We start from the raw sequence: 17,775 nt of genomic DNA, 5'->3' as shown, positions 1-17,775 counted from the left end.
TCGCTACTGATTTTCCAAATGCCCTTATCTTTTATACCCTTGATGACCTATCGATATTTTTACAATCAGATTGGTCCTCGGTTGTCAAAACCATCACATTTAAATTTAATAGGTTTTTGGTACCCAAGTGTCTGGTTTCAATTGATTGGCTAAATTTACAAAGACCGTTGTCTTGATAAAACTGCTGCTTTGCCTGCCTTTAGATACAAAATGTTGCAATTCGGGTGCTCCGCGCACCTACAAACTCAAGCTGCTGTCAGATGTCCATTTTAACTCAAAGCTCAAAAAAAAATTGTTTAAAGGGAACACTCAATGTTTTCCCCATTTAACAATTTTATACAGACCAACTTTGCAACACTAACTCCTTGAAATTTGCTTTCAGGACCTCATTTCTATTCCTAGCAAAGTCATTGATGTCAAGAACCTTTGGCAGATTGCCCTCACCCAGAAGAATGTTCCGTAGCCAAGTCATACATCCTTTACCCTGGCACCAGAGAGGCAACATACTATCAAGGAGTCACATTGTTAGCCACTGAAAAATCCATCTGTGAAATTACCTATCATTCTTCTGCCTTTCCCCATACAGATGAGTCACCCCGAGTATCCCTGACCTGCCTCTGGCTGCTCTCTTCTGAGGAAGCATTGATCTAATCCGTATCCAAATTGGAATATTGATTAGCAACCACAGTGCACAGCCTGTCTGATTCTCTTTGACTGCTTGGCAATTACCGATTCCACTGCTGTGTGTAACTTCTCATCTGCAATGTGACCATCTCCCTAAGCATGCCAACTGTGTAGTCCTCTTTCACGCAGCTGAACAACAAAGACTCAAGCCGCCAGTCAAACTGCAAAACCCAAAATTCAATCTTGTACAGCCAGTGCCACATTCTGTAGATGTGTTCATCTGTGGACACTTGGTGTGTGCATCAGTTCATATGGACCATTGGTGTACACTCCACTTGGCTGAGCTTACCTATCATCCAATAACATTAAAAGCTATTACAACAGAATATTAGAAAACTTGCCAATACTCACCAATCATCCTATTGTCTTGTACCAAAGTAAAAGTCAACTACAAATAAATAAGGCCATAAAACTAAATAGAATTGATGTTTTATTGAGGGATACAAAGTGAAAATAAAAGCTAAATGGTTGCATTGAATATACATAAAATATTAGTCAGGTTGCAATTGGAGTTTTAAGTACGAGTTTGAGCATTTGTTATAAAACTTTTACAATCAGGAAGATACAGTACAGATTAACAAGGATATTACCAGAATCATATAATTAGTAAAGCAAAGAAGGAGGCCATTCAATCCATCATGCCTGCAAATGAACATCATTACCTAGTGCCAAAGTTGATGAATCACAGTTGTAATGAGAGACCTTTTGCAGCATCGTAAAATTAAATTCTTCAAGGTCCTGTAAAATTTGTCTTCACTAGAGTCTCGAAGGATGAGAAGGGCCTGATTGAAAAATGTACAATTTTCACATGGTTGGGACAGACTAAATGTGTTTTTCCTGGATGGGGAGTCTAGAACCAGTGGAAAAAGTCTCAGGATATGGGGTGAACCATTTAAAACTAAGATGAAGAATGATTTCTTTACTCAAAGGATGGGGGAACCTATGGAATTCTCGACTGTGGAGGCCTAGTCACTGAATATATTCAAGGAAGACATACTTTTTTAGGTATTAAAGGCATCAATGGATATTGGGAAAAAGCGGGAATATGGTATTGAGATAGAGGATCAGCCATGATTATACTGAATTTCAGAGCAAACATGATGGGCCAAATGACCTAATCTTGCTCTTAACTTTCGATGTTTTTGTTCAGATGTGTTATGACACATCTGTGGAAGTTGGGGCTTGGACACAGACCTTTTGACTCAGAGGTAGGGACATTACGACTGCACCACAGTCTGAGAGTATCTTTTCGCACTGTTTAAACAATCAGTGTTTACCACCTCTATCTAATTAACCTTAATTTACCACAAGAGTAAAAAGGTGCCAGATATTACTAACAAATATTATTGAAAATAAACTTTACAGATTTGGTATAAAAGTTTTCTGCAGTTTGAAAGCTGCGGTCACGATCAGTATGAAATCTATTTTATAATGACAAGCAAATTAGATTGAAGATTAAAACTGCGTGGATTTTGACAAGTAAAAGTGACAAAGTATTGTATGTATTTGTAATACTTTCTTTAACTAATTCACTTACATAGGGTAATAGACAAGAGGTAGAAACTTTATGAGTTTTATGCCTATGTTTAAATGCTTTTCAAGCAAAGGCAAATGGAAAGTGTTTTGGAGAGTACCCAGCATGTTACACTAATGGATGGAAATGTATTAATGGATGGTAATGGTATTCTGATTCCCCAGATAAAACTATAAAGTTGCCTGTCTTCAACCTTAGCTCCAATCTATTTAAAATTCTGACCCTTCATTTCCAGTGGAAACTGAAGGGGGAAGTCATTTAAAAAAAATAAAACATTGCTTCTATGTAACCCATTCCTTTAACTGTGCCATCCTTAGTTAATGTTGCACAGTTCTCCACACGTCCAACATCCAAACTCTAATGTATGGACATTGTGCCCTATTACATTAAAAGAAATGGGTCAGTACGTGAGCAACTAGAAAATTGCACCTGACTTTGCAGCACCCATCCCAAGATATCCCCAGCACTTTATGCATTAGATGCACTATTAAAATAATAAGCTGACACTCCATTAATGAGTTGACATCATTACCATCATCACCTTGACCAGCAGCAATGCAGCATGTGGTCCTGCTGAACAATAACTGATATCAATGCTTGTCTTAACATTTATATTTGCAAGTAATTAATTGCACGCCAAAAACCTGTGAAATGTTTCTGACAGATGTATAAATGAAGGCTTTTTTTTCTCAAACTGCGTTTTTTGATGTTGCTTTTTTCAGAGTGTTTTGTGTTAACAGAGGAAAAGAGAATTGAATGACTCAGGCACCAAACACAGGAAAAACCAATTATGATGGTTTTTTTCTCTCTCTGCTCCATCTGTACGACTGTCTAAGTACAGTACTTAGATCCAAATTAAGCACTATTTTCTGTTTTCAGTATGCCATCATTATTATGTGTGATTGCACACATTATTCATTATTTTGTTATGAAGTTGATCAGTCTGGAACAAAATCATTCATAACAGATTTGTGTATGCACTTGAATAGATGGAAGCAATCAGATAAAAGCTTCACACAGGTAGGAAAACAAAAGAATAAACTAAAAGTGAGAAATCATCATATTCATAGAAGTACAATATTTTGAGCTTTTTCTCTTCAATATTGATTATATGATTGTAAAATGTATTGAGGGATAAATTCCTTTATGAATTTGCTACATATGACGAAGTTCAATATCGGGTGCATTTTCAACATTGTGGAACCCCATTAAAAAAAACTGCCCAATATCAATTTGGCTAAATTGAATGACAACAATTGTCATGGGATGGATTTTAGAATAGCCAAGATGTTTAAATATATCAGATATTACTGTTAAGCAAAGAAGTTTTTCTAAAAAATGGTATTTAACTGTCCAACTTATCCCGTAGTTTTAATAAGGAGTGGGACAGATATTTGGTGAGAACATGATTGAGGGTAATGGTCAAACAGCATCTTTATTTTTAATCAGCATCCAGGCAAAGTGGCCTTCTTTGCTCATTGCTACACATGTATGACTAAATAAAACAGGTTTTATATCACATAAAAACATCTACCAGAAAAGGCAAAGCCCATTGGAGCTCACAGCTTCAGTTGCTGCCCTTGTGCGCATTTGTGACATTGACATAAGAATCCTAACGACAGATCAGAATGTGAGAAAATGTTACGCTTATGATTTGTCTGCGGTAGTGGCAGTGCTTAGGCTTAGTGTTACTTTTTAATTTAAAAATACATCTGGATGGCTATAATTAGCATTAAGCTGAACAGTCCTGCCATTTTGCTGGTATTTAAATGAAAGCTAACTCTTACAGGTCAGTAAAGGTCTCCAGTAGTCATTTTGTGATAATTTATAACCTTTATGAATGAAGGTCTCACCAAACATATGAAAAAATCATTCCACTGTAAATACTGTAATAATCTTTTCACTGGTTTATTCAAGAGGAGCAGCCATTGGTCTTTCTGAATCATTGCTGTCTGAATAGTTAACAAAATAAAGTACATTTCCACATTGCATATGAAATAGGAGTCACAAAAAAGCTGTTCATTACCTTTCAATGACAATATCCTTTTTTCTCAGTAAATTCTCTTTCATCTTCAGTTGTGAGTTCCTTTCACATGAATCCTGGCTTAGCTGGGTGGGGTAGACCAATGAAACCTGCAATGGTGACTTATTGGGCATCTAAGGAAGAAAGTGAGACACAGGCATTTAATGAAGATGTTGGGATTTATTGACAATACACAGGTAAACTGGATTTTACTCAACATTATAGAATTTTCTTTTATAAATGGGATTCTATACAAAGCAATTTTCTGTAACTTACAGGATCTTTTTTCATCAACACGATAATTTGCAAGCGTAATCATTAATATTCTATGTAGATTCACTGTCATCTCCTAGCTTTCATTTTAACCTCTCCTGTAATAGAAAAGTCATGCCATTGTTTGGACTCTATCTACCTGTATTCTAGGTTTTGAATATCACTCTGGCTCTTTATTTCTATTAAGAATTTGACTAATTGGTGTCCATTTGTGTAACTGCACTTGCAACATACCTGGAAGCTGACTCCAATATTTCTTAGATAATTTAAAACCCAATTGCTATTACAACCTATCGTTAATACACGTACAATCCGAAGATTCTTGTAACTGAAGGAGACCATGAATCTCAGTCATGAAATTGCATGTTTTGTATTTGCTTGGTGTCATACAATATTTCTCAAGTTTGAATATCAGTTTACAATGCAGACTAAAATCAAGTTCATATATGTTAGTTATTTACCTAGCTTCTACCATTCACCATCGGACATAATGCTACTTTCTGTATAGGATGCAATAAGGTTACTATATTTTGGATATCTATCTATAATAACAATAATTGTTTACAAAGGAGAACAAATCACAAACCTACAAATCAGCTATTCAGCCCCTTGAGGCTGTTTCAACATTGAGATCTTGACAAGTCTGTTTAGATTTCAACTTTTGCATTTCACCTACCTGAATAACCTTTGATTCCTTTGCCTAATAAAAATCAATTTGCATCTGTCTCAAACATATTCAATGGCTCCACCTCCTTCAGCTTCTGAGGCAGAAAGTTCCAAAGTTGCACAACCTTTTAAGAAACAAAAGATTCTTCTTCTCCCTGTCCTGAAAGAGCAGCCACTAATTTGAAAACAGTGAGCCCCTAGTTCTGGACTCATCTATATGGCATAACATCAGATCATAGTTATTCACTTTGAAGTGTGCTTCAACTTGTTTACATAGTTTTTGATGTTATGCCCATTCACGTACAGATACTTCAGCTTTGTCTTTTTGTTATCTTTATAATATCTAGTATTGGCTGCTGGTAGGTTTTTTTTCCCTTTCTTTGTACATTTCTGCTCTCTGTGACCTTTGTTTCTTATATTATTATTTGCTCTCTTTTCTTGACTCTATTTCTTGATTTGGTACATCTACCAAAATTCGATCCATCAACCCACTTGTTTTGTTCAAAGCAGTCTCTTGTTCCCTGGCTTTGCAATTTGCTCGGGCACCAGTTCTAGATTTTTCAAGTGTAACCCATTCCAAAGAAGTAGATCCAACATTCCCCAGTATTGGTGCCAATGCCCCATGAACCAGAACTCCCTTGCCTCTCACTGGTTTTTGACTTACACATTCAGCTCTCTAATCTGATTTTTTTCCATATTAATTTGTAGGTGGGTCAGGTAGTAATCCAGATATTATTGCCTTTGGGGTTCTGCTTTCCAAGTTAGTATCTTGCTTATCATACTCTGTCAGCAGAACAGCCTTCCTAGTTCTACCTACATGGTTGATATCAATGTGAACTAAAATCTCTGGACCCTCTCTCTTCCACTGCAAGCTCTTTTCCAGCTCAGAGCAGATATCCTGAACTTTTACACTGGCCAAACACTGTCATCTAGATTTGTGTTCTTTGCTTCACAGACCAATATCACTCATTGCTATCACATTCCTTTTAGCTCTTCCAACATCCTGTAGCATGGTGCCACGGTCACTTAGCTCAACCTAAGAAAGCGAAAAAGTCTGAACCTGTTGGACAATTGCAAAAGCCAAGCCTCCTGCACTTCTGTCCCCTGGGTGCCCTTATTTGCTTCACTCGCATCCACACCCTGACCACTGGCCAAGGCAGATGATTCTAGCCTAAGGGCTGTGACTGCCTCTGGAGTACAGTATTCAGGTATCTCTCTCACTCCAACACCATTGCCCAATCCAGCTCAATGACCATGAGTCCAAATTCATTCAGCTGCTATGACTAATAGCACAGAAACACATAAGAAAAGTAAATTGGCATAGGTGTTAATAAAATGTTTCCTGGTTTGAACACAATCTTATGCAGGGTCTCAGGATATTTTGGGGTGTTGAAGTTCACCCAAACCTGGATTAAATTTTACTGAAGGATTCTGCCACAATACTAGGACAAAACAAAACTCTCGGAAGTTGCATTAAGACACTATCCATTTGAATAGAGTTAAAAGGGATATGTACAATTTGTGGTGTGTATTGCAGGCTATCAAACAGTGGGTATGAGATAGAGTGAGGGATCTACATAGTGTAGTTTATCTGAACTATAGAGAAATTACACTAGTTTTTTAAACATCTTTTATCCTTTGTTTATATCTGCCTCCTATATAGAGTCATAGAGACATACAGCACGGAAACAACCCTTCGATCTAACTCATCCATGCTGACAGATATCCTAACGTAATCTAGTCCCATTTGCCAGCACTTGGCCCATAAACCTCTAAACCCCTCCTATTCATATACCCATCTAGATGCCTTTTAAATGTTGCAATTGTACCAAACTCCCCCACTGCCTCTGGCAGCTCATTCCATACACGTACCACCCTCTGTGTGAAAAGATTGTTCCTTTGGCCCCTTTTAAATGTTTCCCCTCTCACCCTAAACCTAGCCCTATAGTTCTGCACTCCCCCCCATCCCAGGGAAAAGACCTTGTCTATTTACCCTATCTGTACCCTTCATGATTTTATAAACCTCTATAAGGTCACCCCTCAGTCTCTGATTCTCCAAGGAAAATAAAGCCAGACTATTTAGCCTCTCCGTATAGCTCAAATCCTCCAACCCTGGCAACATCTTTATAAATCTTTTCTGAACCCTTTCAAGTCTCACAACATCATATGATCTTGTAGAAGTTTATAAAATCATGAAAGGTATGGATAGGGTGAATAGCCAAGGTCCTTTTCCTAGTTGGGGAGTCAAAAACTCAAGAACATAGGCTTAAGGCGAGAGGGAAAGATTCAAAAGGCACCTAAGGGACAATGTTTTCATGCAGAAGGTGGTGCATGCATGGAATGAGTTGTCAGAGGAAGGTATCTAGATGGGTACATGAATAGGAAGAGTTGAAAGAAATATGAACCAAATATGGGCAAATGGGACTAGATCAGTTTAGGATATCCAGTTGGCATTGTTGAGTTGGACCGAAGAGTCTGTTTCCGTGATGTATGCCTCTATGTGGACAAAGTGTGGTATGCCTTTGAGTATGCTTCTCGACTTAAATCTTACATGAGTCCAAGGGGAGAAGAAAATTGATGATTTATTTTCTAGGTATCTGTCTTAATTATAAATAACAAAATGGCAGGAGCAATCAAGCCAAACAGTTGAGGCAAATTCTATATGAAATAAGAGCAAATTTAGAAAGGGATTGGAGAAATATTAGCAGAGCTAACATGCTGACCAAATCTTGGGAGGAAAAAAAGAAACGTGTAAGTATGTCCAGAAACGAGTTAAAAAGATCATAATCCAGCCCTATAAAATATCTGGCAAAAGGAATGAAAGGGGAAAATGGAATTGAGTGTTTGGGTATATGTAAATTGCCTTTTTGTGAGTAGGCCATTAAGGGTGGAAGCACTGTTAGACCCTATGAATGGAAATGAACTAGAACAGATAACAGAAATGTGGGAGATGATCTAGGAAGTAGTGATGAGAGCGCAATGATGCTTAAGATAATGTCTAAGAGAAATATAGGCAGTGCAAACATCGATGTAATAGACTCGGGAACATCAGCTATGATGGAATTGAATGTAGCTAAGAAAGGTAGACTGGAAAAAAAAAAGACAAAGTAGCATAGCAGTAGGTAATATTTAATAGTAAAAGAGAGGCTGACAGAAGAGAATAGAATAAGCTTAGGAAAGAAATGTTATGGGTGATTAGGAAAGCACTGAGGCAATATGAAATGGAAATATCTATTATAAAGAGTTCTGGTCTCCAAACGATTAAAAAGATATTGAAGCACTAGAGCAAAAAGGAAACGCATAGATGTTATCAGAATTATAAAACAAAACATACCAAGAATGACTGACTGCTGGGACTCTTCACTGGAAAAAAGAAAAATGCAGAGATCTGACAAAGTTTTTTTTTAATTATAAACAACTTAGTGAAACTGTTTCCATTTGTGACTGAGTTCAGAACAACTATTAGGACAAGGGGTACTCATAAATGTAAGATGGCTACAATACCATATAAAGAGTTTCAGAAGAATTCCTTTAAACAAAGAGTGGCAAGCGAGAGGAAGGAATAATTTAAAGGTAAAGAAACAATTTAAATGCAGCACAGACCAATTGGGTTAAATGAGTTAATACTGTACTGTAGATTTTATTTAACATCAATGAACAGAGTTACTTACCCAGAGTTTTGTTTTTAACTGACATTAATTCTTCTCAAAACTTGCTGACATTAATGTTTGGACCCATGTATGAGATTGTTAGCAAAGAAAGACCACATCTTTATTTATGCAATTGGAAGCTATCTGTATTAACTGGAGGGGGTTAGAAATTTTTTTCTCAATTGTTCACTGGCCACAAATACAAAGCAAAAAATCTTAAGATGTGCTAATTTTTTAGAAGCACACGGGGATGCACTTAAATCACAACATGAAGATATACTATTATTATAATCAGTCTATCTTTAAATTATCTTCCATGCAAGTGGAGTAAATTTAAAATCATTTATCTATCTTCTTCCCATATCAGTTCAACATCCATTTCCATCATCCACCCATCTGATCTAACCTTGAATGTTGACAAAAGAATTTAATGTCCCCCTCCCCCACCACCACCACCTTGAAGGCAAGGGCAGAAACATGTGATTGGATGGATGAGTGGGATGTAGAAGTTCTTGCATCTTTCTAACTCTTTCCAACCATGTTTAAGGGAGGCAAATGTGCAGCAGCCTTTCATGCTGGAGTCTAATTGAGGATCTGAAGTGTCTGTCTGAACGACCTTGGACTGGGAAAATGGAGGGAGGAGGGGTATAATTCGCAGAATTCCACCAGGCACTCTCGCTGTTGATTTCCCTCCCAACCTGGACAATGAGCCCCCTCACTGTGAACTTCATTCAATCACACTTACATTCTCCAAATGAATCATTTCCAATTCTGTGGGTAAACCCCACTGCACCAAGCCCTCCCCACATGAAAGACCACTCACTGAAAATTTCACCAAATGCATGCAACTCTTAAAAACACTCAGCTTTTCCAAAAACTCACAAAAAATGTCCAGAATCAAAATGTGCAATTAATCTGAAAAGTGTCGTCTTTAAGAAGCACCACAGGAGACCTTGATATTGAATGTTCACCTGTGTGAATTTCAAAGATACCATTCTTATAGAACTGTGGACAGATTCATGTCAGTGTTGAACACTGTTTGATGTTATAATCTGTACATTTTGTGTACTTTCACCTGAGAATATCTGTGCTGCAACATGACAAAGATAGGATTTCACACAGCTACACCAGAACTGAACAGAAGCTACTTGGATGCTGTTTTCATACTAAGTGCAATGCGATCAATTTTTAAAGGATTCTGAGTCCTTTATCTGAAGATGGTTGGTACAGAAGAGGGATTTTAATTGAAGTCTGGGAAAAACTTGATGAGGAGTCTTGGGACCACATGAAGGCATGATAGTCAATCAGAGATCAATGCAAGGTTTGTTTTTGTTGGCTTTTTACAGCTAATCATAGGGATTTCAGTGATATTGTGATAGTTTGCATCATAATTAATTATGAACAACAATTAGTTTTGGAAACAATAGTGTTTCCCAATTTTATTTTTGCAAAATACAAGCACAGCTGCTTAGATTCTGGTTTCTGGGCTGACAAGATATTTGTAAGATATTTTTTCACCATTATAATTAAATACTGTACAGTGAATGGTCTCAACATTCAAAAGGCATCCCAACTGTAGGTGGTGCTGTGAATGCAATTTTGCATTTCTAACACTATGCAATTCTCAAACTGAACCCAAGCCCTTGATGTCAAATGTAATATCTCTTATTTGTCACAAGGGAGTGCTGTTACAGTGGATTTCCTGCAGTATAGCAAACACCTGGCTAAAACTACAAGGACACAATGTCTTTAGTGCTAACAAACATCTTCATATGAGGAGCATCTACCAAATTTGACATCAAATCACATGAGTTGAACGTAGGACAGTTGGTCTAAAGCTTGGTCAAAGTAATGGCTTTTAAGTGAGGAAACAGATAGAAAAGCAGTATAGTTTAATGATAGAATTTCAGACCTTAGGACCAGGCTGCTTAAGACACAGTCTCTAATGCAGGGGGCAACCAAAATTGGAGTTGGGTAAGAGATAGAATTGGAGAAATACAGCTGTCTCAGAGGGCTGTGGAGCTGGAGTAGATTACACAGATTAAGTTGGGGTGGGAAATGATACCACAGGTGGGGTTTGAAAACAAGAATAAGAAATTTAAAATCTGGGTGTTGCTGGACAAGGAGCTAATATTGGTCAGTGAGCAGAGATGATAAGGAATTGTTGCAAATTAGAATATAGGCAGCAGTTTTGATAAACTGAAGATCATGAAGGATAGAATATGGGATCCTGGCCTGTAAGAAAAGCTTTGTAGTCACATCAGGGAGCCAGAGAGATTTGTGCTTTTGCCCAGATCTTGTTGAGTCCTAAGAGTTTAGCTCTGGAAATTTTTTAACTGCCTGTTTGCCTGCCATCCTATGATTCCACCATTGCTGACCCATCATCATACCAGGAGAAAGTGAGGACTGCAGATGCTGGAGATCAGAGCTGAAAAATGTGTTGCTAGAAAAGCGCAGCAGGTCAGGCAGCATCCAAGAATCAGGGGAATCGATGTTTCGGGCATAAGCCCTTCTTCCTGAAGAAGGGCTTATGCCCGAAACGTCAATTCTCCTGCTCCTTGGATGCTGCCTGACCTGCTGCGCTTTTCCATCAACACATTTTTCAGCCATCATCATACCAGCCTCTATCATTTGATTTACAATATTTCAGCCCTGTCAGTCTTTCTTCAGTCCCTCCCCTACACCCTCAACTCCACAATACGCCCATGGCACACTGATATGAAGCAGAAGAGGTTTGTCAAAACTGGAGATCATACTCCCATTCCCCCTCAGCAATCAACCTCTTGACAGCTCTATTTCACTTTCTGAAGTGAAGCTCTGTTTTACAATTAATTCTTTTAAATGAAGACCATCTCTTTTCACTAGTGTTTTAAAAAATTCTCAAGGTCAGGTTCGTAGGAGAGTAGTCTGACACAAAACAAACGACCAAGAGGCGAGTCTGCTAGAATATGAGCATTTTATTCCCCGCAGCGTCGCCACAACCAGGTCTCATACTTACAACGGGTCTGGCTTATACTCACTCTACATGTTACCGGAACTGGGAGCCGTCAGTTCTCGTAGAGCGGTTGCCAACAACCCACGCTCGGCGGTTAAACGTAACCCCGGAGCAGACTCACCGAACTGGAGACTTTTCCAGCTGATATACTCTTTTCCAGATATAAACATTCATGTGAACAGCAGAGCAAGGCTAAAAAACACATTCCATTCTGGTTACATACAGATAAGAAGATTCACACGGGGAGGTGTGTAATAAGATTCACACGGGACTAAGCAACACCTCCATTCCGGTTAGATTCACACATGTATTGGGACATAATTTTTAACCGTTTCACCACATTCCACTGCTTGGCCCAATACATGTGTTACATTATGATTCACACATGTATTGGGACATAATTTTACACCACATTCCACTGCTTGGCCCAATACATGTGTTACATTATGCTTAATTCAGTTCAATTCGTTTCAGTTAATTTCAGTTCAGTCAATTCAGTGTAGTTCAATTCAGCTCAGTTCAGGTCTGTTCAGTTCAATTCAATTGTGTTCAATTCAGTTCCGTCCATTTCAATTCAATTTAGCTCAGTTCCATTTTGTTCCGTTCAATTTGATTCACTTCAGTTCCACTCAGTTCAGTTCAGTTCAATCCCATTCAATTCTGTTAACTCCGCTTCAGCTTTTTGGACATGCCCACATCCTCCGCTGTACCCCAGGCAAGGGGTTCTTCGGCAGGACTGGGATTCTCTCAAGGGTGGACAGCAGCGACCCTGGGGTTCCTCCGGTCGCCCCCCACCATTTCTCAAACAAACTGCCACGTACATGCCCACATCCATGCCATCCCGGGACGGTCGGGACCTCCACAGTTTGTTCTTCTGGTTTCTTAGTCTTTTTCCAAAACATTGTTCTGTATCAAAATCTCTCCTCAATTGCGATTGACCCTGCTCGCAGCGCCAAATGTTTTAAAAAATTCTCAAGGTCAGGTTCGTAGGAGAGTAGTCTGACACAGAACAAACGACCAAGAGGCGAGTCTGCTAGAATATGAGCATTTTATTCCCCGCAGCGTCGCCACAACCAGGTCTCATACTTACAACGGGTCTGGCTTATACTCACTCTACATGTTACCGGAACTGGGAGCCGTCAGTTCTCGTAGAGCGGTTGCCAACAACCCACGCTCGGCGGTTAAACGTAACCCCGGAGCAGACTCACCGAACTGGAGACTTTTCCAGCTGATATACTCTTTTCCAGATATAAACATTCATGTGAACAGCAGAGCAAGGCTAAAAAACACATTCCATTCTGGTTACATACAGATAAGAAGATTCACACGGGGAGGTGTGTAATAAGATTCACACGGGACTAAGCAACACCTCCATTCCAGTTGGATTCACACATGTATTGGGACATAATTTTTAACCGTTTCACCACAACTAGTTAATATTATGGATGAGTAGGGACCCAGACAATATACTTCAAACCATCTTTTGGGTCTTCATTTTCTAAAGTTAAAAATCACTCGCCAACAGGTTATTGTTCAACAGGTTTATTTGGAAGTACAAGCTTTAGGAGTGCTGCTCCTTCATCAGCTAAGTACCTGATCAAGGAGCAGCACTCTGAAAACTTATACTTCCAAATAAACCTGCTGGATTATAAAGTTGTGTTATGTGATTTCTTAACTTTGTCCACCCCAGTCAAACCCCTCCACTTGATTTTTATTTTATATCGTAAATGCATAGTGGGGTATAAACACCAGAGGACCCCTTCAAAATAAACAAAGCATATCAATTAACTTTAGTATCTCTTATTCTATTGATTGCCATATTGAAAAGAATAGCCATACTAGTCTGAAAAAAAATCAAACATTATCTAACCACACCAACTCCCACGTTTATCAGACAAAACCCTCAGATCTTCCAGAAACTCAAAGAGTCCCAGAAACTATGAACAATTAATCTGAAAATTGTTGATTCTGCCTTTTAGTAGCACCACAGCAGACCTTGATGTTGCACGTTCACCTGTATGAATTTCAGAGATACCATTCTTAACTAGTGCAGTTCTTAATTAATTCTTAACTAGAGATTCATGTCATTGTTGAACACTGTTTGTTCTTACAATCTGTAGTTTGTGTACCTTCACCTGAGAATATCTGTGCTGCAATGATACACAGATAAGATTTGACAAAGCTATACCAGAACTGGACAGAAGCTACATGGATGCTGTTTTCATACCAAGTGCAATACAATCAATTTTATTGTTAGGATTCTGAGTCCTTTATGGTTGGGGCTGAAGAGGCACTTTAACTGAAGTCTAGCTGATTTCTTTTGGCTCTGTAGAGACTTAATTGAAGAGTGATGACTGTCAGGAGGGCTTCTTGCATATTCCTTCTCCTGCAGAATTTTCCTGGGGTCAGTTTATTGCTCCATGGAGACAGGCTGCCAATTGGGGCAAATAAAATTCATTTTTCGATGATGTCAACACTTTCTTGCTTTCAGACTGTCATCCATTGAGTGCAGAGACCACTAACCCACTGGAGGAAGTCCCCAAGTGAAAAGCAACATGGCCACTGGAACTGGAGAGTCCATGTCCCAGTGGTGAGACTGCTGGGACCAAAGGCTGCAACCTCACTCATTCGCAGAGGCTTCTCCCCACTACCAGTTTCACGCCTGCTTATTTGAGGACATCCCAGCAGGCCAATGAAGGCATTTCCACGTTGAGGTGTTCTTGCACCTGCCCAGGAAACTGCCGTGTAGATGGATTGGACATGTGCCATAAGGGATCACAGAGGCGGATTTCAATATCCATGGAAGCTGAGTACGTGTGGCCAGTGCCCAAAAGTGCATGCCCAAGATTTTGGTGAAAATTTCTTTCACTTGAGGGGCTGTAAATCTAGGGAGTTCTCCATCCCAGAGAATTGTGGAGGCTCCCTCATTGATTACAATGAAGACTGAGATAGACTGGCAGATATTTGGTTCTGGTAAACAGAAGGGAAAAGGGTGTGAAAGTGATACTGAAGCTAAAAATCAGCCATGCTCCTCTAGAATGGCAGAGCAGGTCATATAGTCCAGCCCTGCTCCTATTTAATGTAATTGTCCCCATTATGGAGGGGGGCGGTCAGTAAAGTGATTAGAGATAAAAATTACAAAGAGAACTAAATCTTCACTGGTGCACTAATGGTAAGTATTGGCAAACTTTAGCCAAGAACTTATTGCCCTATCTAAAACAGGAAGCACAGAGGGCAGAAAGAGAACTAAAGGTAGGAAAACAAAATTTATATCGCCATTTCTCCCTCCTAATATTTTAATTATTTTGAGTCCATATGAAGATAAACATATCCTCCTAAGAAGATATGCTTCAAAGGATTATGATTTAATGGAAAATATGGTGCTAAACGTTTCCACCGTGTTGTATGTTAGAGGCATTTGATGATCGAAGCCAAGAGATCCTTATTACACCAGTGAAGCTTGTGTTTCTCACACTGTAGAGTTACATCATGCAGGCTATTTTGGAACATTTTCTTATTGATTTAAAACTTTCGCTTAAGCCAAAGTAACCCTGAAAGAGCGATAGGTCAAATACTTTCAGCCATGAATGGAAACATCTGCTGCTGTCATCTACTCAGTTATATTGTGCACTAACATCTGCGTTGGGTGTTCCAATATGTTGAATCTATTTTCCAAAAGGCCCTGTGCTTGACTTTTAGAAACTGGCTCTTCTCCAGTATGCAGTAAAGGATACCAGCCCGCGGGGGAATTTAAAAAAAACAAAGCTTTTTGATGTTTTGGTTTTTGTACAAAATGAAACTGTTATACATGTACACAGTCAGTCCAGGCTGGATGTCATCCTTCACAGAACAGAACATAAAGCACAAAATAGGTATCCATGCATGTCCATGAAATTTGTTAGTATAATGGAAAAGGTGTTCATAGAAATTCAAAGGGCAATTTAAAATCCTACCCACCAGTAGCCCTAATAATGAGCATTTAAAATCACCTTCAAAGTGGCACTTATGATGTCCCTACTGAGGATCGGTACATACACTGAAGTTACCATCAGCACCTTCAACCAGTAGTCTGACTGGAACTCAAGAAATATTGCCGAGATAACTAGTTTAAACTATTTAACCTCACTCCAGTAACATGCAAAGATAAGCAATAGCGTTAATAAAATTGTAATAAAGGTACTGCCATCATTGGAGACAGTTATGAGTTACCCAAACACTCTTTTCTTTATTTCCAGACATGACACTCAGAGTTTCTGCAACCAGATTTGAGGTGCACCTCACAACATAAACTTATGTAAAAGCTTTCTCATGCTTCAATGGCCAAAGAAATGCGAAAGATCTGTGAAAGTTTTGGAGTTTGAATGACAGTTTCCCACTCAGTGCTTTGCTATCAACACGTAAACATACACAAGGCCACTCCAAAGATATTGCCTGGTGACAACCTGAACCCAATGATAAATGCACTACCAGGATGGAGCAGATTATGCCATGAGGCTCTTTGGATAACTAATAAAAGCAAAATGCTGTGGAAGTCGGAAATCCAAAACAAAAATGTGAAGTGCTGGAGGAACTCAGCAGGTCTGGCAGCATTTGTGGAGAGACTATCAATGCTTCAAATCCAGTATGGCGCTTCTTTAGAACAATGGAGATATAGCCTGAATCTTCCACACTTCAAGTGTCAGGACTATTTCTGAGTCCTACATCTATCTGCATAAAGAAAAGGACTTTAGGCATGAGCGAACAAATCAAGGATCTGCCTCTTGGAATGCCAACTGATGAGAGGCAGCAGGTGGGGTTGGAGGTGGGAGATTGATACAGTGTAGACTGTGGTTAGGATAGCCAGCAGGCTTCCCAGGCACACCAGTGCTCAAGCTGGTGAGGAAAAACACAGCAGGTCAGGCAGCATCCGAGGAGCAGGAAAATTGATGTTTCAGGCAAAATCTCTTCATCAGGAATTAATCTCCAGCATTTGCATTACTCACTTTCGTCAAGCTGCTGAGGCTCAAGCAGCAGAAGCAGGAGGAATGCCAAAGATATACCATAATTATCAGTGGAGTGGCTAACATCACTGCATCAGGCCCAGCATTATTGGGGGCGTCAACCTGTGGGTGATCCTCACACTATGGGATATGTGGTAGGAATGTATCAGTCTTGTGATTTTCTTTGTCTCTGTGTTGCTGGGTAATGATGCAGTTTTAAAAAAAGCTCAAATGCTCTGGGGAAAATTGTCTTTTATCGAGAAAAATCGAGAAATTTGATCCCTTAATTGTCTTAATTCACTTATGAATAGGACCACATTGGTCAACTGCATGAAATCTAAGGAGAAAGTGAGGACTGCAGATGCTGGAGATCGATCGAAAAGTGTGGCACTGCTAAAGCACGGCAGGTCAGGCAGCATCTGAGGAGCAGGAGAATCATCAGGAATGTTGGGGCGTGGGGTGGAATGGGGTTGAGAGATAATTAGGAGGGTAGGGATGACGCTGGGGGCAGGTAGCTGGGAAGGCGATAGGTAGATGCAGGTGTGGTTGATGGTGATAGGTGAGAGGGGAGAGTGGAGCGGATAGGTGGGAAGGAAGATGGACAGGTGGGACAGTTCAAGAGGATGGTGCTGAGTTGGAGGATTGGATCTGGGATAAAGTGGGGAGGGGAGATGAGGAAACTGGTGAAATCCACATTGATGCCATGTGGTTGGAGGGTCCCAAGGAGGAAGATGAGGTATTCTTCCTCCAGGCATCGGGTGGCTTGGATTTGGCAGTAGAGGAGGCCCTGTAACTCTCTCTTATAAAAGAGTTGAGAACCCTGTTTATTCTTTTGAATTTCTTTGACATCCTCCAAATCTTCAAATGTGCCTTGAAAGGCCATGTAAAATCCCTCTATGCCATGAATGATACTGGTATAAAAATGGTCCAACTAAGAGAGAGTCCTGCATCTAAATTTAAATGTCAAAGGA

General features: G+C 39.4%; 1 protein-coding gene across 3 annotated transcripts in view; it reads right to left on the bottom strand.

Moving 5' to 3' along the window:
• Positions 1 to 17,775, bottom strand: part of cep85l (centrosomal protein 85L) — a 303,075-nt gene that overhangs the window by 46,133 nt on the left and 239,167 nt on the right. For all 3 annotated transcript variants that reach the window (XM_043684467.2, XM_043684463.2, XM_043684471.2), the window contains exon 4: positions 4,245 to 4,375. In XM_043684467.2, coding sequence (XP_043540402.2) covers positions 4,245 to 4,375 — 131 coding nt within the window. The remainder of the gene's footprint in view (positions 1 to 4,244; positions 4,376 to 17,775) is intronic.

The sequence above is a fragment of the Chiloscyllium plagiosum genome, unplaced genomic scaffold, assembly GCF_037043375.1.
Source record: "Chiloscyllium plagiosum isolate Xiang-an unplaced genomic scaffold, Cpla_swu_hap1 HiC_scaffold_3, whole genome shotgun sequence".
Lineage (NCBI taxonomy): Eukaryota > Metazoa > Chordata > Chondrichthyes > Orectolobiformes > Hemiscylliidae > Chiloscyllium > Chiloscyllium plagiosum.
Note: the sequence above shows the minus strand (reverse complement) of the source record. Positions and strands in the feature narration are given on the sequence as shown.